At 43.7% G+C, this 22,498-nt stretch overlaps 1 protein-coding gene across 3 annotated transcripts; it reads right to left on the bottom strand.

The window, feature by feature from the left end:
• Positions 1-17: 17 nt before the first annotated feature.
• On the bottom strand, positions 18-22,306 carry Stan (protocadherin-like wing polarity protein stan). 3 transcript variants are annotated; one of them, XM_072019144.1, is made up of 13 exons: positions 22,206-22,306; positions 11,616-12,186; positions 9,539-11,092; positions 8,372-9,209; positions 4,213-8,131; positions 3,727-4,093; positions 3,443-3,658; positions 2,789-3,361; positions 2,284-2,710; positions 1,968-2,205; positions 1,585-1,902; positions 931-1,507; positions 18-660 (listed from the first exon to the last, which is right to left on the bottom strand). In XM_072019144.1, exons 2-13 carry the CDS (start codon positions 12,056-12,058, stop codon positions 630-632), a joined length of 9,501 nt encoding a protein of 3,166 aa, XP_071875245.1. In that variant the 5' UTR covers positions 12,059-12,186; positions 22,206-22,306; the 3' UTR covers positions 18-629. The 3 variants fall into 3 exon arrangements, with proteins under 3 accessions (XP_071875245.1, XP_071875246.1, XP_071875244.1); XM_072019145.1 differs by lacking the exon at positions 22,206-22,306 and adding an exon at positions 21,152-21,422 and having other exon boundaries at positions 18-656; positions 920-1,507; XM_072019143.1 differs by lacking the exon at positions 22,206-22,306 and adding an exon at positions 21,152-21,422.
• Between the last annotated feature and the right edge of the window lie 192 nt (positions 22,307-22,498).

Genomic DNA, 22,498 nt, shown 5'->3' with positions numbered 1-22,498 from the left:
AATTCGCGGTCACCCGATGAAGGATATGTATAAATTATGTATTTTGTCACATTCTTTTCATATAAATATATACAAAACTATGGAAATTGCGCCGCACAGTTGTACGATTCTTCCACATGGCATGTATAAAACATTGTAAACTTCTTAAAAAACGAGGGGAGAGAAAAGAAAATGAAGGAAGAAAATAGAATCTAAATATAAAGTGAAATTGGAATGTATACATTGCACAATACTGAGTTTAAAAATTAAGGTACTAGAGAAAGTGATATTAATTACACGAATGATGAAATGAACTAGAGATCATATGTCTTCCGACCATTCGTCGCGTTTATCGTTAACGAAGAAGTCGAAAGAGTCGCTTCCGAACCGAAGCTGGAATCACACGAAATGAAATACCGACAAGCGTATGTATATAGATACGTACAGGCACTCACACATACATACTAATCCATATGGCTAACTTTGTAAGTACAGTCATGGCCGCTCTTAAAATATACCTTAGAGCAATTACCACTCTAAGAAATATATATATATCTATATCTATATATATATATATATTTAATCATTTGAATTTTAAGCTAAGTACGTTATATTACTTTGTACGGTGTTTGTTTGTAGCACGGAGATCGTCATACTGACGTTTCCGCATTAGTATCCTTCCTGAAACAACAAAAATTAGAAAGAAATTAACAACCTACATTGTCACATTAAAGCTTCAAACTCAGTGTGACTTTTACTTTAACAAGTACTATTAGTAGCATAATAAATAGTTCTAGAGCTATGTAATATTCCTACAGACGCTTACCTCTTCACTAATTGTCACATCCAGGGTAAGCGTAAATTATAAATCAAACGAACTTAGTTAAACTATATCGATACCATTTGTTGTGACTCAAGATATTTTTCTCAAATGTAATACATCATACTTACTCGGTCTCCGTAATGGTCTGTTCGTATTGTTGCTGCTGCTGTTGTCTGAGCGCAGCCAATTCATTGCTATGCTGTAAATCGTGAGTCAGTGAACTGGACAATATTCTACCGCTCATAGGTAGAATATATTCCGGTGAATCTTCTAGCACAGTCGGTGTAATTTTGCCGCGCTTTAAGCTACCGTATCTTTCCGAGCCACTGAGGTTATCGTGTTGAGAACCATGTAGACTCTGTCCCCTCTTCAGACTTCCATATCTTTCAGAGCCACTCAGATTCTCATGGTTTGAATTTTGCGAGTGATGACTCATGCTGGATGCAAGAATGCGCGAAGAAATGGGTAGCATGTATGGAGTAGGTGAGACAGTGTGATCTTCCTCAGCTGTATATGGGAACAGGTATTTTTCTCCTAAGTGATGAAGCTTTTCTTCCCCTTCCGAATAATTTTCATCCGGTTGACTCTTCTGAGGTGAATTCATTTCGGGATAAGGCAGTGGATTCGGACTGGAAGTCTTGTTCGAGGCCATTTCGTTGTCGGACATGGTACCTCCAGACCATTGACTTCCGCGCACGTCGATTACTATAAATAAAAAGGTTGTTGAAATTTGATTTGGAACATTCTAATACTATAAGGTTTTAGAGCTTATCGAGGATTACCATTTGATGATAAATATGCTTCTGGTAACTGAGAACTCCACCTAGGCGCGTAAATTGGTTTAATGTTTGGGAATAGTTCCGTGTTTGAGCAAAGTATGTTCAAGTGTTCGGTAGGATTGCTGTGAATATTAGGCAAATAATTGTGTGCGACTGGTTGCTGCGTCGAGACGCCCATATTTCGGTGCGACCTTGACGTAACATCTTCTTCGTCGGAGCTATGCGAACTCGCAAGATCTAAGCTTCTTCCTCCACCTTCTGCTTGGGATCCGTCTGAATCTGATTCGGAATCTCTACGTTGATTCCTTGGTTCTGTCGCTTCTATGAATTGTTATAATTATTAGAAGTAACAGCGACTTCAGATCAAACTTGACTCCAACAAATACCTTGTCTAGAATGTAACGTTGATCTGTGGCTTCTAGAAGACATATAGGGATCTCTGTCACTATTATAATTGCTCGTGGATGTTGATGTATGCCTTAAATGTGTATCGCTACGATAGGGGCTGGACCCAGTTTTATTTGTACTTCGTGAAGTTGTACTACTCGTCGAGACTCCTACGTGGACTCTCCTACACACAGACTCTGCTCCACTATACGTCGACGAGTACGCCAACGCAGACCGCTGTAATATTATTCAAGTTAGAAAAATTACTTTTTCCACTCTTCATTTAATGCAATTGAATTAAATTATTTGACGTACCGAATGACCGTTTACGTTCTGGCTGCTGCTTCCGTTTCCCATACTTCCTTCTAACAAAGGTGTCTTTTTCCCAATGCATCTCAATAAACTTAAATACAGATTCCTTCTTACTCTACCATTAATGAAGCAATAACCGACCAAACTAAACGATGCATGAACGACTACTGCTATACTAAGCAGGTATGACAATGTTGGAGAATTTTCGGAGGCATTGAGAACTGTCAGAGTCCATGTAGATCCAAGTAAAGGTAACGAAGCTACCGATAACCAGAGTAACGTCCTTAAATTTCCAAAACCCATAATGTGTTCTTTTAATGTGAACGCCGCTCGTACTGACATGACAAGAATGCAGAAGTTCACAAAAACTGCTAGACAAACTGGTCCTATCAAAGACCAGATCACGGTTTCATAAATTGATAACCAACAGCTGAAATAGATCAAATATTTGTCATGAACAATGTTTCTTTTGTTAGAATACTTAAGTAAAAAGTAGAATTATACGAACAAATAAAAGTTTCCGTATTGATCGGCTCTAACGCCGATAGTCAGTCCAACAATGATAGCTGGAGCTCCATAGCCCATTGTATAGTAGAATCTCATTTGTCCATGGTTCACGTCTCTCATTTCGGTTAACATTCGATATAGATGAATGGAGTCCACCAAAGTCCACGAGAATGTACTCAACCAAGCATAGTGTAAACCAATGGCCGTTAGTTTACACGGAAACTCATTCGAGACTAGAGGACTTCTGGCTTTGAGCGCGATCAAGTAGAGCACTTCGGCGAAGAAAACGCACATTACCAAATTTTTATGGATGCTATTCGAATTTGTACCACCGCCTCGTATCAAAGCCAGAATGAGTAAGGCAGATAATAGCAAAGGCAACGCGAGCATAAATGCACTATAGCTCGTTACATCTTCCAGTAAAGACGGTTCTGGGACGTATTCTGGATCAAGTACGTCCGTTAGTATTGCAAAAGTGGATAACTGGAAACAGGAGCAGTTTACGATGGTGCCGAAAGACAGAGAATCATCCTCGACTTCCGTAGTACAACCTATTCGGCTCCATTCACCGATTCTTTAACAGACAAACAAATTTAAGATGAACGATTCGGTCCGAGTAGAGTTGAAGGAGCGAATAAAGTGTTACAGAGCGTACCCTCTAATCGTACTCCAATGTACACATTGTGGATTGGTTCTAGTCTTAAACTCGTCCTTCTCGCTAAGCCAAAGACTAATTTGAACTGGGGATTGCAAAGGAATTCCAGTCAGAGACTCGTAACCGTCATCCGAAGGTACTAAAACGGATACTGTTACGACTGGCGAGCCTACCGCTACTTCTACGCCCCATCTAACTGCCACGGAATCATCGAATCTGAAAAAAAAAAATGAATTATAATCGATATTGTTAATCCATGCAAGATAACGAATATAATTATTTACCTTTGAGGCAACAGGGCACCTAATTGCTTATATTGCACGTAACTCAACACAGCCTTTCGATTGACCAAACTTTTCTTAACATTTAATTCCCCTTGCATTAGAGGTTTTATGCCTAATATATTAAGAGGCACTCGTATCTTTGAATATGGGTCGAATCTGCTTGGATCGGCCATGTAATTGTTATACTTTGGGAAAGTAATTGACGGGCCGAAATGAGCAGGGGACGACAAGAACGCAGAAGTATCAGGCAGGACAACCTTCTGATCCGCTTCAGTTGGCCTTACCGTAGACGCTGACGGATCATCCATGTATTCTGCAGTCTCGTATCCGAATAAACTTTCAGAAGTTACTACATCCAAACCTAACACTGCAAAAATAAATCACTTAAGATCAATAAATTGTAATAAATCATTCAATTTGAACAATTACAAATAATTATAAATGTTATTGACTAGAAAAGAGAACAAAAATATTCATTTTGCTTACCAACGTTAGTGTCGACTACTTCAAAAGGATTAGTAAAAGTATCATGTTGAGACGCAGTCAAGGTCTTCAAATAACTCGCCATTGCATCCAAAATCTTGTCAGGAGTATCACCGTTAAGAATCTCAATCCTCGACCATTTCTCCGCATATTTGGATTTCAGAATATGGCTAGAAATGCCAACCAAATGAGAAACGTAATCTTTATCTTGACTATGAGTCAAGTTCAATCCGACCAAACTTTCTTCATATTGCAACAATGCTATCAGCAAGGATTCTGCGATCAAAAGATCAGCTCCGTACAAGTCTTTGGTCGCGTTCACCGCTTTGTGCACGTCTTTTGCTATTTTAACAGCGACATAGGTATTCAAAGTCAAATCCTTGGTCTCTAACGCGGCTAGCTGATGTCTTTGCTCGATGAACGCTTCTGAGGTGCAGTTAAAGAGATCAGGTTCTTGCCAACCACCCAGTTTGTCGTCACAAGATCTAGAAGTCTTTCCTTCAGCGATATCAGGACAATCCTCGACAGCAGTCATTCCAAACTTGGTCCTCGGCCACCATAAACCTTCGGCGTAAGATCTAGGACACCCATCATACACCACCTCGCAGCCACGAAGAGTGACTTCGGCATATGGATTGGGACACGCCGTGCAAGACCGTCCAATGACCCCGATTCTGCATCGGCACTGTCCAGTCTCGGTGTCACAGCGAGGACCGAAGCTTCCAGTTGTGTAACATTCGCATGGAATGCACTCCTTTTTACCCGAAGGTTGATAGTGATTCTCCTTACAGTAACATTCGCCTGTAGTCTTATTGCATGCAGGATCATAGCCCTTGGACTCGTCGCAATGACATGGCCCACACACAGGCGAGCCCCACCAGGTTGCCGGGCAAGGTTGGTCAGCTTTAATCTCGCAGTAGTCTCCGGAGTATTCTGGCGAGTTACAATCGCATCTGTATCCCCTACGAGAGGCCGTATCCTCGATACAGGTTCCAGTACTGTTACAGGGATTCAAATCACAAACGCGGTCGCAGTTACGTCCTACGCGACCGGTCGCGCAAACGCACTCGCCCGCTTGCCATTTTGGAACGCAAATCGATGCTTCCGGACAGTCGACGTTACACTCGGCCTCCGAACTGCAGCCGGTCGCGACATTCTCCTGAACGGTCGGTCTTAATAATACGCTCTGGTTGCTGCCTATACGAATATCCTGGAGGCAGCCGTCGAAATATGGTAGCTCGGTGTTCATCGATTGCTCCGGTCCACCGACCAGTATCCTACCGATGTACAGACCCTGTAATTTCGCTGGTAATGACGAGGATATGGGCCTATTCCGGTAATCGATATCGAGAGAGACGTGACCACTTTGCCAAGTGATCTCCACTCTGTGCCATTCGCCGTCGGCGACGTCGTTCCATGTTTGAATGATGTCCGCGCCGTCTAACAGAGCAACTAGTTTACCCTCTCGGATCTCCAGCAACGCAGAACTGTTCTGCCCTATTTGCACGCTCATGACGAACGCCTGCTTGGATCGCGTTCTCAGGCTGAGCGCTGTTAACCAGGGAAGCTGGATGGGTCTCAGTAAAGGATTAAAGCTGAGCATTCCGTCACCGTGGAAGTTCCATGGTTTACCGACTTCATCGGCGCAGGTAGGTCCAGCAAAATTCTCTTCGCACTCGCAAACGAAACCGGACCATATCTCTCGACACTTGCCGTTATTTTTGCACGGAGTCGATGAACAGAAGGAAACCTTCTCTGGGCAACCAGGATTAGTGCCATTGTCGGCTACAAATGAATTTAGATCGATGAAAATATGATCGATGTACAGGTCGCTGACGCAACCCACGAAATCTTTGTTTCTGATACGAAAACTAGATGGTATAGCAGGCAGGCCACCTAATTGCAAAGGTCCTGTTAGATCCAAGAATCGATGACACGTCTCGGTGACGATGCTGCAACGTTCCTCCAACACTTGTTCGCTTCTCCCCGCGCAAGACCACCTCGATCCAAGTCTCTTGCCGTATTCCAAAGCGAGAGCAACGTCACAGTTGTCGAGCGAGATCGTTACAGTTTTATTTATGTAAGAGACTTCCACTTCGTGCCACTGACCATCGGATACTCCACCAGGTATGCTGGCACTCGCTCGGGTAATCTCGTCGCCAAGGGAAAAGCTGAACTGTACCTCGGAATCGATTATCTCTAAAGCTATGAAGTCGTGTTTCTCGTTGTATCGCCCGTTGTAAAGCAAAAGACCGTTTGCTGCTTCGGTAGCGAATCTTAATTTGATATGCAGCCTGTGTCTTTGCCTCAGAGACGCGAACGTGAGGAACGTTGCCGATCCAAAGCTACGAGCCTTCAGCTCGCAGAGTGGAGTCACGCTTTCTAGAGTCGTCACAGGACAACCTTCACAAGTGAAACCGCCAGTCGTTTTCATGGTACACTGGGAACCTCCTTTACAGATTCCTGGAGCGCAAGAGTCCTTGTTCAACGAGATTTCGCAGTTTTCTCCCGCGAATTCGGGGCCACAGAAACATGCGTATCCTCCTTCTCTTCTGTAACAAGTGCCATCGTTCATACACGGATTCGAGTAGCATAAGTTAACCTCCGTGTCGCATAAGTAAGATTCCTTGCTACCAGTGAAACCCTTCGCGCATCTGCACGCGAAGGTCGTTACCGGATATATAGGTCTAAACAGTACAGTGTCGCTACTAGCGAATCCAGAAGCATTTCCAAACTTTAATACCGTTACGCATTCCTCGAAATTCAAACAGGGTTCTCTGACGCAAAGATTATCGTCGAACGGTAGTACCGTAACTGTGGCCAGTCTCGCCAGTATACCCCTGTTCAGATAAACACGTTCCTGAAGAAATTGCGGGCTGTAAAACTCGTCCGTCACGCCTGGTTCTACTTTACGCGCAGAGAAGCTCACGTTTAGGATCTTTCCATTTACATTGGCGTCCTCCTGTATGCTAAAGAGAAAGATGTTCTCTCTGGGGCACGGGATAATTGCTGCCAAACCATCCAGAAAATATCCCAGCAGAGGACTGAGGAAAGCCTCGGCCGTCATGTCGTCTAATCTAACGGTGATGGAATTGAGGAGCATTTTATCGGTGATCAGGCGCACCGAGAGAGTCATCGTGGCCTTGACCTCGTTGATACCGTCCGTGACGGACACCTCCATCGTCGCCACACGTGGTACATTCGTGTTCAATTGCGGCGACAGTCGGATTTCACCGGTGGTTCTGTTCAAGTCGATCAAATTGGCATTGTTCCCAGCAAGCACGGTGTATGTTAACTTATCCGTGACGTCCGCGTCCACAGCAGGTATCTTGCCTATGGGAGCGGTCGGAAAGAAGTCTTTGAAGTTATTGAATATAATCTGAAAGTCCTTCAATACGGGCGCGTTGTCGTTCACGTCGGTTACTAGTATCTGAACTAGAGCATCCGATCGCAAAGGAGGCGAAGCGGCACGCACGACTAACTCGAACTTTTTCTTTGGCGACTCGTAGTCCAGTTCTTCGAGCGTAATCAGTTCCGCGCGATCCGCACCTGACCTGACATTCAGGGCGAAACTGTTTGAATCCTCGCCTCCTATCACGGAATACTGTACAACGGCGTTTGGTCCTTCGTCCGGATCGTGCGCGTAAATTTCACCGACGGTTGAACCGATCGGCGAATTTTCGGCTATGTAAAGAACGATCTTGTCGTTCTCGAAAGCGGGTGGAGAATCGTTCACATCCTGTATTTTAATTGTCACTGGCACTACCGTCGAGAGAGAGGGAGATCCTCTGTCCATCGCAACTGCTTTCAAAGTGTACATGGCGACAGATTCTCTGTCCAATGGCTTGGCTGTTCTAATTACACCCGTGCTTGAGTCTATAGCAAAGGCGCCATCCCCGTCGTCCTCCAAAGCGTATCTCACCTAAAACAATGGTACAATGATAGACACGATTTATTTATTATAACACGGTGTACTTTAAATACAAACGTCTCACACAATTTATCTATTACACTCAACTTTTTACTCTTAATACTTTACTATTAACGCTTACTATCAAAACTGTTACGATATGTCGTTCAATTTTTTACCGTTACGACTATATCTCATCCGCTTCAAAAGAATTTCAAAAAGATTGATCAGCGAAATTCAAATTGCTCTTACTCTGCCATTGAGATCTGTGTCCGCGTCGGTGGCGGAAACTCTGAGAACACTAGTACCACCCGCAACATCTTCCGGAATGGTTCCTTGGTATTGAGGAGCTTCGAAAACAGGAGCGTTGTCGTTCACATCCGTAACGGATATTTCCACGTTGATGGTATCCGATAAAGGTGGCACGCCTCCATCTCTCGCGGTAACAGTTAGGAAATAGCCAGGTACAAGTTCACGATCCAAAGTACGAGTGGTCGTGATAGCTCCTGTTTGTGGATTTATGGTAAATTCGGACGCTGACTCCCCACCATCGGTGCCTAAGCTGTAGGTGATTTGAGCATTCTTTCCAACGTCTGAATCGGTCGCGCTGACGACGAGAACTGTTGTGCCAATGGGCGCATCTTCGAACAGTGACACAGCGTACGGTGTGTTCTCAAAAACCGGTTCGAAATTATTGGCGTCCGAGATGTTGACATAAACGAGAGCTGTGTCGGTCCTACCACCGCTATCAGAGGCCGTGACAGTAAGAACGAACCTCTTTTCTTGTTTATAATCGAGCGGTTGAGCTACTGTTATCAAACCACGTCCATTCTGAGACGCGATCGAGAATCGACCTCTAGTATTGCCAGCGGTGATTTCGTAATGTATCCTAGCGTCCTCGTCAGGATCGGTCGCCGTGACAGAGGTGACAGGAGTACCCGGGGGATCGTCTTCAGACACCACAGCTTCGTAGTTCTTAGGGTCGAAATAAGGATCGTTGTCGTTCACATCGGTTACAGTAAGTATTACGGTAGCGCTCGCAGATTTTGGTACTTCACCAGAGTCCGCTGCGATCACGGTAAACTGGTACCTAAATAAAGAGTTTAATCAATTGATATATAATGAGAGACGATTGTCAACTTTCGTTAATATTACTCGTAGATAGTATCTAGTACCGGGACTAAAATCGACGATGATCGAAAGTAACAAAATTTTTCGCCATCGATAATGATTACCGGAAACCAAAAAATATTTTCCCCCTCCATAATGATCATCGATAGCCAAATCTACTTAACCGCATTTAGGTCATTTACGACGATTATTCTTAACCAGAAATTATTTAAACCAAACTATAAACTCCTATAGCATAAGTTTTTTAATTTGGATCATAACAGTTACGATCCTTAAATGTAACTATACCTTGAACATTGTTCACGATCGAGCTGTTTCGTTGTATAGATCCACCCAGTCTCCGTGTTAACGGTTATGGGGAAGTTTTCGGTGGAAGCTCCGGAGAAGTCTCGCGCCCCTATAGTGTACTTTATTTGAGCGTTCGCACCCTCATCGGCATCGTACGCCTGTATCCTCAGCATCGAGTATCCTATAGGAACGTTCTCCGACACGGACTCTTGAAAGTGACTGGTGTAAAATCGCGGCGCATTATCATTCACATCTCCTACGTGCACTAACAACTGCGTAGTGTTCGACCTGGCTGGCGAACCACCGTCCTGAGCGCGTATAACTATCTTGTAACTCCTGGTGGATTCGTAATCCAGAGGCTTGACGAGAGCCACGTCGCCGATCATAGAGTCTATGGAAAAAGTATTCTGCGTGTTTCCACCGATTATGGCGTATCGAACAGCCGCGTTGTTCCCCGAATCCGCGTCCGTTGCGCGTATGCGCGCTATCACCGGATTCGCCGTGTAATCCAAGTCCTCCGGTATCCAAGCAGAGTATGTACGTTCAGTGAATTGAGGGTAATTATCATTATCGTCTAGCACGCGGACCACCAGCGTGGCGTTCGCAGATTTTCGCGCGGAAGGTGGTGTCGCCTGATCGGTCACGCTCAGGATGACCGTGTACACCTCGGTCTTTTCTCTGTCGAGAGGCGTACGCGTTGTAACAACACCGGTTCTCGGATCTATCCTGAAGGTCAGAGCGTCGTCGGCGTTAGCAACTCCACTGCCGCTGGTCGTCGATAAGATGGAATATTCGACTTCGGCGTTTCTGCCTGCATCTTGGTCCGTAGCTTTGACCGTAACGACCGTAGAACCAACTGGTACACCCTCTCTGATAGAAGCCTCGTCTTCCGGCCACTCGAAGGTTGGCGCGTGATCGTTCGTATCCAGGACGTTCACCTGTAAGGTGGTAGTACCGGTTCTCGGAGGGAACGAGTCGTCCACGGCAAGTACCCGAAAATAGTGAACGTCCACGCTCTCTCTGTCTAATCTAGCGCGTGTCGTAACCCTTCCCGTAACTGGATCCAAGACGAGTAACGCCTGTGATCGTGCATCTAACAGAGAACTCATGGAGTAACGAACCGTGCCTCCTTCAGGATCCCTGGCTCTCACGGATGTTACGTACGCGCCAGGTTCTTTTTCCTCTTCGACGACCGCAACGTACAGGGATTGCTCGAAATACGGAGACTGATTCTTCAATTCTCTGCGGACTCGCCTGCCGAGATCCGTGTCGTCCAGTTGACGGTGATGAAAGACGATCTTCAGACGATGTTCCGCGTCGGTTAACCGCGACTCAATGCCACATCTGAGATTCATCGACACGGAGATTTTCCAAAGAGGATCCACCAAGCATTGCTCCGTTGCCGAGACCAAATCTCCTGCTGCACCTTCGATCAGAAACCTGGGATCCGCTACGCCACCCCACCTAGTCTCGCACTCTTTTAGGGCAGTCTGTGGAAGGAAGTCTCGCAACGCTGCTACCAGCTGAGACGTTCTAAGGCAAACCTCCGTGAACCTGTTGGCAGACAGAAGAACAGCATGCGAATCTTATTATCCCTTATCGCGATTACCGTTGCTTGTTTCCCGGTAAAACTGCGCGCGTTAACTACTACGCTGTCACGTCACGTGAATTAATCATAGAAAAATAGGAACGAAGCTCGCATAGCAGTTAATGCGGCGAGCTAATTACCAGCAGATTATCTAAATGAACATCAGCCACGGGGAGTCTCCCGTTGGGTCGACGTATTCGATTGTCCGAGAAATAATTTCCTATATTGTAAATTTAAATCGAATTAGATCTCATCGATTCGGATATTATCCTTCTCACTTTCATCGTTTCTTTATTCTAATCGCGTACAAAAATCCCGAATATCAATTTCCTTCGTTTAATTTCCTAATTAAATCTCTTGATGTACATGCCAACGTTATTTATCGAATCATCGGATAAAACGAACGGAGTATTTTCAAAGGGCGATGTAAAAGGTACGCGAAACAATGAAAACAATAGGCTCGTAATTAGTTAAAAACCGAAGATTCACCTCTCGGTGCTGGGCATAGCGTACGAGGCCAAAGTCTCCGCCATCCATCCCCTGGTAGCAGCTAGATCTCGATTCTCTCCGCCACAACCGGTGATCAGGATCCTGAGTGGCAGACTGTAATAGTCGATCGTCGGTCTGCCTAACCTTGAACTGGTCGAGTCCACGTAGAAGGTGAAGATTCGCGGATACTGAAGACCGTCGCAGCTCAAAGATCGCGCCAACGTGACCCGGCCAGTGTGAGGATGCACCTTGAGCAGCTTCCTGGCAAACCAGGCAGTCCTCTCGTTCGAAACCTCGTACTTTCGACGCCCACCCAGCTGCGGTACACCTGCCTCGAAAACCACGCTGCCTGCGGGCGTGCTCGAAGACAGCACCGCCAGGTACGCGTCGGTCAGGGTGCAGAAGGCCGCGAGCAACGAGAAGATCCATTTCCACCTCGCCATGACAACCACCCTCTTACAACGACCGCTCCTTCTTCGCGTGTTCTACCCTCCCAGACAAGTGTCCCATTGTCGCCGATCCCCTTTCTGCTCGCTCGTTCGGTTCAACGTACGCTCGCGCGGCCTTCCATCTGTAAAATAGAAAATCTGGTTTTTAGATTTGAAACTTTCACGGTGTTCATCGAACGATAGACGCATATTTGTGGTCCTCTTTGGCTCTCTATCGCCTTTACGATAGCACGTCGCGCGCTTCGTTCCGGCGTTTCGTCAACATTCCAGTTCACGTCTTAGGGACAGGTCCGAACCTTCAGGAATTTCCTTCGGCAGTTGGAGCAAGGGGTATCGCGATAGGTAAAAATCTATAGATACTTCGAATTCTTGAAAATTTACGTATTTGAGAAGATAGGTGGAGGGAGAAACGGAAACTGAAAAATGGAATTCAAAAGAAAATTCGATAATGCGAATCGGCTGAAAAAAAATCGCAAACGAAAGAATGAAACACTGGTTGCTTAATAGATTAATAAGTTAAATATATACGTTTCTTGAAACAATCGGAAAATCGTTTCTCTTCGACGTTGATCTCGTGTCACTTTGATTTTTATACTCTTTACTTGTATTTGGTTAATGTAATTCTAATTGTTTTAATAATAAAGCAGGTAGCGTTGCTTCTTAGTTCGGTTGGTTTTAAACTGGTTTCAACGTCTAAGTAGAGGACACGAGAAGCAATCGTGCCACTCGTTGGTTCAAAGATCATGACCTTGAGCCAGACACGAGCAGGAAAAGAGAATTCGAATCGTTCGTTTTCTTCACTCTGATAACTCACAAAATATTTTAGACGAAGCAAGAGAAACGAGAAGTCTCGAGAGCCGTTGAATAATTCATCGTACCTAGAAGAGGTCATCGAGTACGCACGACCTAGGAAACTAGGAGCAAAAAGCGGTAGACGAGTTCGTTTACAGGAAAATCAAGAATTTTGTTGGACTTTATTAATCGCAGCGAGACGGAACTTTTCGTTTCCAGTTAATTGCATTTTCTTCGAGCGCAGAAGAATCGATGAAAAAACGCATCTAGCACCGCCGCTTTCTCGCACCGAATATCTTCCGCCAGTGTGAGAATGCGATACCCGCTGTAAAACGTGGGAACGACGATTTCCGCTCGTTTCACCCTCCTTGCACCAAGAGACTCGCGTTCCCTTTTACGGCAAATTCGTTCAACCTGTTCGTTGTTGTAACGTACCAGCCATCTCGTAAAATTCTAATTTTCAAGCATTCAGACCTTAAGATATCGAGCATTCTCTGACATAGTACATCATCGTCAGGCGTCTGAAAATACGTAATGAACAAGTAAAAAATTTCTCCTAAGTAAGATTACGATACGAAAGGTGCAAGTTTTCCTCGATTATCCCATCTGAACGAACGATTCTCCAACGACTTGGAACGCTGTGTTATTCGAAGGGGAGGCTCGGTATAGTTATAAATGGTCCACTCTACTCGTACTGTGGTACTGTAACGGCAACCCGTTTCAACGCGTTTGCGCGTGTTTAATAAGGCCCAAGGTAATACGTGGCGCAAAGGACGACCGTCTGCAACGAGCATCTTCTTCTTTGTCCTGTTTGTCTTGTTGCGTTAGAGAATCGCCGGTCCTCGAGATCACGGGACTAGTTGACCGTAGCAAGAGCACGATAGGTCTCTGGTGGCATCGGCTCGCGATCCTCCTTCCCCGGAGGCTAACCGATCCGGTTTGACCAATCCAAACGGATGGTGCATCGGCACGAACCAATCGAACCACCGCTTGCACAACCAGCTACGAGCAGGTAGACAACGAGCACGGACCAGCCGACTCGCCTTCAGAACAAAACGACCCGACGAGAACAAGAAAAAAACGAACGAAGGAGCCGAGGAGGTGGCCAGGGACGTGATGCTTATAGGCGGAGGGCCGCTTCTTCGTTCCTCTTCGAGACGCGACGCACGATCTTCCCTTCGCTTCGATAATACTTCGCTCGGAATAATTACTAAGCTATAGTCTTCTTCGCGCTCTCATCCCCGATGTACACGGCAACGTTTATCACCGCTTTGTCATTTTTTGCTCGGCAGAAACTTACGATAAAAATTGCCATACCACACGCGATCGACTCTCTTCGTTACTGCCGAGCATGACGAGTTTCTCCTCAGCTCCGATAATACTCCGCTCGAATGAATCACCAAGAAATCGCTTCCTTACGCTTTCGTCTCTAATGTCCGCGCTTTATCCAACGTTTGCTACGTTTTGCCACCTTTCCCTTACGCGAGTCCACGATCGCATCGCAGAAACTCAGCGGTAAAAACCGGTACCATGCGTGACCAACGTGTCGCAAGAAGATCCGTCGAGCGAGCTGCATAGAAAACGAAATTGCACACCGTACTGCTGCGCGAGAAGAAAACTCGCGAATCATCCGCGCTCGCTCTCAACTTCGAGATTGCACCGATGAGTTTACGGTAACGCGTAGGACGAAACGATTCACAGATCGTTAAGATAGTAGTAGAGCTAAAGTTTCAGACACGCTGGTGCACTCTAATAACCTCGAGCTACGTCTGCCTTCGTCCGTCGTTATTAACATAATTGCTTGAACGAATCAGGTACGGATCAATGGGTGTAACACCTACGTGCCAACTACCGTTCTCTGTCGTTCGTGTTAAACGTTTACTCCGGCTACGTTTACTCGGAAATGATCGCACTTCCAATATAATTGCCAACGATTATTCTTCGGCTCCATTTGCTCCGAATCGAACGAGCTTGAAAAAAATGGCTCGAAAGACGATCAATTTTCCGCCGAGCTTGGGTGCGTACGTTCTTACACGATGAAACGCGTCCAGCGATGGTATTCCATGGACGGTGCAGACAGCTTGATATTCCATGCTCGTTCTCGCTCACACGTCGCCGACTCTTAAATTCCGGTTAACCGCCTGGTGGAAAATGCGCGATAACGATAACATCTTTTCGCCTGGAGATTCCTATCCCTGTACTCGTGTGTTTCTTCACTACGTAAAATTAATTGTCCACGATGGTTAAACCGAATACTCGCTTAATTTTTTCAAATACCATACGTCGTGGATAGTCCATCGTCCGCTTTCCGTTTATTCGCATACTATTCGCGAACATACTATTCATCGTCTCCGGTCATCGAATAACAGCAAATAAGAGATAACAGCAATTAACAGAGTTTGCCGATGAGATACTCGCCGACGTTTTTTCGTCCTTTTAATTTTCTTAAAAGAATGAAAAATATGAAAAACTTCAACTCGATCCGAATTCGATATGTCCAGAGACTACAGATACGTCAAATGTCATTGTAGATACGGTGAACTGAGTTTATTTGAAGAAATGTTCCCGAGAAAGTCGTCGGCAAAGTGGTCAGAAAACGTTCGCGCCAAGATCTTGCAAAACACTGTTTGCGAACATGTGCCGGTGAGTACACACCTTTATACAGCAAACTGCCCATATTCCTGCAATTTACCCACAGGAAAGGGTCGGAGTATCCTTTGTTTTCTGTGAAATAGCTATTAATTACGCGGATTACGCGAAAAATATGGCATGACAACCAGACCTGGAATTCTCGAACCTACCAATTATCCTTGAAAGCCACGTCTGCATCTTTCCTCCTAATGACAGGCACCTTTTCAAATTGATCGGGCAGCTTCTCAGAAAACGTAGATAAGCCCCCGTAAGTAGCCCATCTCCACTCGCCTTCAAACTAGCCTCGACGTTACTAAACCGTTTTCTTATTCGACCAGCGGTCGGACGATCTTAAGAACGAGCAACGAAAGACAAGTCGTACAATTTGGTTGGTTTTAATGAAGACATAAACCACGTTTATCGGCCTTTCCAGAGATCAGCGATACAATTTAGTGTTTTGGCCGGCACGCGACTTTTCGTCGGATCACACGGGCCACGTGTTTTTTCGCACGAACAGACTGAACTCGGAAGCGTGAAATGCCCCGTCAAAAAGTTTAAAGGCAGCAGGATTTATTGCTCGATCGATTACATCGACGTTACGCGGCGCAACGCTGCTTTGTAATCGTTCGTCGAGTCTCCGGTAATGATCTTTTGACGCGGCGCGTAGCGAGCCCCAGCTGACACTGCCTCTACAAATCCTCTGAATCCCATTAATCCGTGCACAGAAATCCCATAGAGAGCCCGGTGTAAATTGACTCGACACGCACCGACTGTTTCTCTAACTGTGAAATAATTGCACAATAAAACGACGTGGAATTTCGCCCATTTGTTCGCGAATTTAAACGACCATTACAGTTTTCAACTAAAAAACTCGATTTCCTTCTTCTATTTTCTAAAAATATATCTTCTTGAAATTGTGTCCAGGAAAGGATTCTTCTTTCTCCTGCTTTTCTTTTTTCTTTTTTTTTCTTTTTAGTCTCTAAAATTGACGCGGTTACAGAGGTTCAAGGAAAATTGTAGAGTGCAACGTGTAAACTGGAAACACGTTTCTCGTGAAACTAAATTTTCTGTAATGGCTACGTAATGGCTAGCGATATTTCAAGTTCTGGACCGTCGTAACCGTGCTCATACTACATCATATTATTAACCCTTATTCCGTAAACGTCGTTACGGTATCCTCGAACTGTAAACGTGTAATACGCGGGTCTTTCGTGTCCGATGCATTTCTCAGTAGATAATACTTGTTAAAAAAATCTCCCAAAAATTCATATAACATCATGAAGCGTTGTAAACTGAGATTATGACGAAACTTTTGCCGGTTAAATTTTTCTAAGCGACGAAATGAAGCTTCTCTACCTACTACCTTGCGAGAAATTCTTAACCCGATCGAAATAGCCTCGGGCATGAAATATCCACCTTTACAGTTTAACGATTATTGAATGTTTTTGGTGTTTCTAATTCAGATAAAATAAAAAGCTAGCAAATATTCTTTAAGCATACTGGGAAAGCTGATATCAAAAAGTCTTGCGATTTCTTCTTTTTTTTTTAAATCTCGAATTAAGCCTAGAAAGTAATGCTCCAGGCTAGAATCTAGCGAAATAATCTCGTAGTTAATATCTTCCTACATGATAAATTGCAAGATATGAAAGAGTCGAGAAAACATTTTATCGATTTCTACCAGATCTTCGATGAATTCTTTTTTCCCAATCATCCGCGTCTCGTCTTCGTGTTTTACAATGCTGCAACGGCCGACGAAGATTGGCCAAAATTAGGGAGGAATTATTTTTCTGCGAAGAGAACAGGGCCAGCATCCCTGAGAACTTTTCGTTTTGTGGTACTCGCCTTCGTCCATCTGACCGCCTGACGAATGAACATGCGAACAACTCCGCATACCTATTACAATAACCGGTGTACGTACACGGTTCCGTTCAAGGTTGCAGAGCCAAGCAAGTATCTACATGATCACTGCTGAGAACATAACATGTTCCTTCGTTAGCTCTTAATTGACAATGAAACTACCATTAGAGATGCGATCTATCTCTACTCCGCTTCGATTCAAACGATTTGTTGGTTATTAGACATACGTGTAAGTATGGAATACTTGAATCGCAATGTCGACCTTGCCAAGAATGTGGAAAGTAAATTTCCAGGACGACAAATCAAAGTCATGGAAGATCAAACTCTTGGAATAATACATTTTCTGGCAATCGATAAATTAGATCCTACGTTTTGGAATAATTTCGCGCAACTGAAACTTCTGCCGTTCCCTTTTACGTCGAAGAAGAAAGGTACAAAAATATGCAGAATAACTTGATTTACATTTTGATGAATAATTTCTTTACATTACTTGCGCCGTAAAAAGAAGCGAGAGAACTTTCTCGATTAATTAATAATTCTTCAATGACAACGAATTTTTATTGGAATCGCACGAACGACAGATTAAACGGTATTCCGAGGCAATTTAAATTGCAAAGTCATCGTATTGGAATTTACATTTTGCATATATTATTAATACAATTGTTCTAGAATTCTTCCAGAAGCATAGGAAAAATAATCAAGCGAGATTAAATTCCCCGGAATGACAAATTTTCTAACACTCAGCAAATTGAATATTTTACTGCGGAACGATCGATCAATGTTTCTAGAAAGCGTACGATGAAAAATCGAATGAAAACCGTGGTATTGCGAGGCAGTTACAATAACAACCGTTAGACGTGTACGCGAAACCATATTCACGTAACGGTGCGCGGTAAAATCGGAAAAGGACGAGGCGTAGACCGGCTAGCATAGTCGAGCGTAGTACAGCTTGGCTCATTGACTTCTCGAACGCGCGTCTCCTCTTCTCCGAACTCTGATAATTGGTCACGGAAGATGAAGATGAAAGATCTCGCGACGATAAAAATCCTAAAATCCCATTTGATGAGTTGCAAGAAGCAGCCGCGATCGATCTACCACGAATCCAAACAAAATAGCGTTCGACTTGTTACTGGAGAATAAATCCAGGATTTGAATCGTAATCGTGTTACACGGAGATACTATCTTTTCATATACATAGTCATGCTGGCTGTGCCTCTTTCGATTTATTCGAAAATAAATGCCACTTTTCACTTTATTCTCATTCATTCAGTCATCGTACGAGCATTCCTGTCCGCGCTTCTTCGCTTTCTTATGCCTTTCGCTCGATTATAAATACGGTAGCCAACATTATTTTAACTTACAACTATCCTATTGTGCTTAATATCGTTCTCCGCCGTTGCTGGGAAGAAGGAATACGAACGAAAAATTCTTGCACGCGATTTACGTTCCTGAAAGTCACGCGATTCTAATCTCGCGCGACAACGATGGCTCCGAGACATTGTAAATTTTGTAAGGGCGATGGTACGTAGTAAGGAAAATCCAGTCAGACGCTTCCGCTGATTTCTTCGTGGCCCATAGATGATATTTGTTTTAATAAAATAAAATTTAGTAGGTGTTAAAATTAGTTAAAAGTGAAGAAATCTACTGGAACAGATATTTTGTCTTGTTATCTTCTCATATCTAATAACGTAGCTACATTGATATTTTAATTAAATTAAAGTATAAAACGAAAGAAGATATCTAATATGTTAAAAGTGGTAATAATCGGCATAGGATCAAAAGAATTTGACTTTCTAACTAAGACTTAGAGAACGCGTTTAGAAAATCGGGAAAGGGCCGTGGTATTTTATATAGATACAAGCGTGGTACGGTGCGAAGATAGTTAGTCGGAGATAAAAGTCCTACGGAAGAACGCTCAATTTTATGGAACCTGTTCCCACCGTGACTCCCTCAAACGGGTTTAGTTAGGTGCATACATTTCACGCTCGTATGCGTGCATGGTCGTCTTTTAAAGGTCGTAAATTAACGTTCCGTTCTTACGATTGTACAGGGAATCCGAAAATTCGTAAGTATCTTAATTAAACCGCCGCCAAATCCCGCGACGACAACTTCGATACGCGTTTATTTCTTAATTCCGTCGGCGATTAACGACCGAGAACGTCAAGCTAAATTCCGCCTCTTCCCAACAAATTTCTACATCTCTAGCGATTTCTCCTCGATTATATCGTTCCGAAGCCTGTAATAATTAAACAGAAAAAACTTTCTATGATTTCTATGATATTATTTTCAGATAAATGTAATCCGAAAACCGATAAAATGAAGAATCGATCGATTTCTAAACATGTAGCGTAGATATTTCAAACGATATTTTAAAGAATTTTTCCTAATATTATACTGTTTTGCCATACCCTTACGCACAGCTTTACTCCGTACATTTTATCAAGGGTTTCATTAAGAAATTAATTTTAAATATCGTTTTTGTATCGCAATAAAGTAAGAAATTTTTCTGGCCGAATAAAATGTGCATAAAATTCGTATTTAATACAGGAATAACAAATATCTTCAATCGTGTTTCTTTAGTTTCACGTCTTCTTCTTAAAAATACGAATTCGCCTAAAAATCTCCGCAGTCTAGTTACGTGAAAGAAATCGATCGATATTTGTTCCCATTGGGGTGACACGATGAAGATGGAAAGAGCAACTTCCGCCTGAATGTTGCAGTCTTCCTGCACACAACGGCGCAACGCGTATCGAGTCGAGTCGAGTCGAGGCAAGTCGAGCCTACTCCAGCCGCGATACAAGAAGAGAGGGTGAAAGAGAAAAGAGAAGAGTCATCCTTCTCTCCTTCTCCCTCGCAATCAGGGGTGAGTGACTCACGTTCTGCAGCTTCGACGCCGACAGTCGGGACGCTTACCCTCAAATATTGATTCGCCGGCTCGGGGAAACGAGGCTGCTAACCCTCCAAAGCAACGGCGTATCTAAATTTTTCTAACGCAGCATTTTTCGGGCTTCTTATTCGCCCCTGAGTCTTCTCTACTCGCCTTACAACTTTCACTTCTTATCGAAGACCTTTCGATCACGTATCATTTGCAAATCATTATTCGCGTACGCGCGTCTTCACCGCGTGTCTATGCGTATTTGCGTACGTCAGAACATGAAGAAGGACAGCCAGACGCCAATGTGTTGCACGTTGAATCGATCAAACTCTACCGTACGTTATTGCGCGTGAAACAGACGTAGGCAGAATACGGGAAGCGTTTAGAGAAAATAAAATACAGCATGGGCTAATTGTATGCGTAAATGTCAAGAATTTTCTTCCACTAGAAAGGAGATACTCGCGCCTTTTCCACTATCTCTTTCTTTCTCTTCCTTACTCTCTATATGTCTGTCCGTCTCTCTCTCTCTCTCTCTCTCCCTCCCTTTCTTTTTTTCCTCTTCTCTTTCTAGAGACAAACGTTAAAAACAACAGAATGCGACGTGAATCGCATTCTCATATTAGAGAACAAGGTTTCCTTTGAATTTTGTAAAAGGTTAATAAGAAGATACTACCTGTGACGTTAGAAAGGGAAAAAAACGTGGCTATCTGACCGCCGGAACACGGTGAAAAGGGTTCAGCAGGCGAAGGCAGAAAGTATAATTGTGGTCGAAGCTCGTTACGCGTCTCGCTGTCGTAGTAATTAATAAGACATTTTTCCCGTGAGAAAGTGCCGAGCGGTAGAAACACCGGTGAGTTCTCCGCACCTCGGTGTTCTGTATACGGATAAAAAATGAAGCGACGACGTGCATGCCATTCAAAAAGGTCACTCACCGTCCCGCCAAGGTCGGCGAAGTTTTGTCACATTGCGAGTCACACCCAGCTTCTCTTTGATCCTTAATCCGTCTTCAGCACTTTCTCCCTGCGACCACGCAAAATTCGACGAGAAACGAATTACACATACACACGCCGTGAACACCGTGTTGGCCAGATCACGAAGAACGACGTACACGCACTTCAGCTGCTCTCGGCAGCGTCGCGACTACTACCAACCACCATACACGCACGAACCAATCTTACGTACGAGCGTAGTAGAGGGCGACTACCTGCGACCGTGTATCTCGACATTGACTTCGAGCGACGATCAAACGACCATCTCCGCACCGGCCACCGATCCGCGTTTAATGCGCTCTTTTTTTCTTTCGCGCAGAACTCTTTTTCTCCTTCCTTCAAAATTGTCAATTCACTTTTCGATTCGCTGCAAATATAGGAATTTCCTTTTTATCGAACTGCACTCTCGCCGAACCGAAATCGAAAGCGAATGAATATCAAAGTGATAACTAAATCGCGGATTTTTATGCATTTATAAGAGATTTGGGTGTGCAAAATTGCATAGAAAAGACGTATAAAATATCGAAAGTATAACGCTTCCTATAATGAATTAGTAGATAAAACAGTTGTCCATCTAACTCCTAAATATATTCTGAGAAATATGAATTTGCATAAAAATCTGCTGCCTAGTGACAACGCAATAGGAAACTAAGTCTATCGCATTAAACGAGATAGTAGATATCGATTACTATCTTTTGAAATCGATATCTGGAATATATCATTTTGTTACTGTTAAATACCTGAGATTTTGTAACTGTTTTAATCATTTTTCTAGTGTTATATTAACTTTATAGCACCTTGATGTAATACTGAAAAGTAACCATATTAGAATTGCAATTAGCAAGAAGTGAATTTTGATTTTCAGTTTTTACTGGCAAGCAATTGAAAATATGAAATATACGGTATGATAAATAGTTGTAAGATGTGTGTACTTTCTAATTTCGTAAAACTGTAGGTAGATATAGCTTGGAAGTTCGTCATTTCTGTAGTTACTAACCTGTGTAACTTGTCTATTGATATAAACGATTTTTAAATGTTGAAAATGAAATTTGTTGGATGCGATGGAAGATTTAGGTAAAAGGCACAAGCACACACCTTGCTACTGTCGACAGCGTCGGCGACTGCTGCAAACTCTCTCTTGCACGTGCACGAGACACATAAACATTTAAACGCGCATGTATGTGACTATCTTAACACGAACGACTTTTACAAGTGATATTTTTCAAGATAATGAACTTTAAATATATACGTTACTGTATCTTTACTCTCTTCTTTGATAGTTTATAATAC

Source organism: Bombus fervidus, chromosome 16, assembly GCF_041682495.2.
Source record: "Bombus fervidus isolate BK054 chromosome 16, iyBomFerv1, whole genome shotgun sequence".
Lineage (NCBI taxonomy): Eukaryota > Metazoa > Arthropoda > Insecta > Hymenoptera > Apidae > Bombus > Bombus fervidus.
This window is presented reverse-complemented; position numbering and strand designations above follow the sequence as displayed.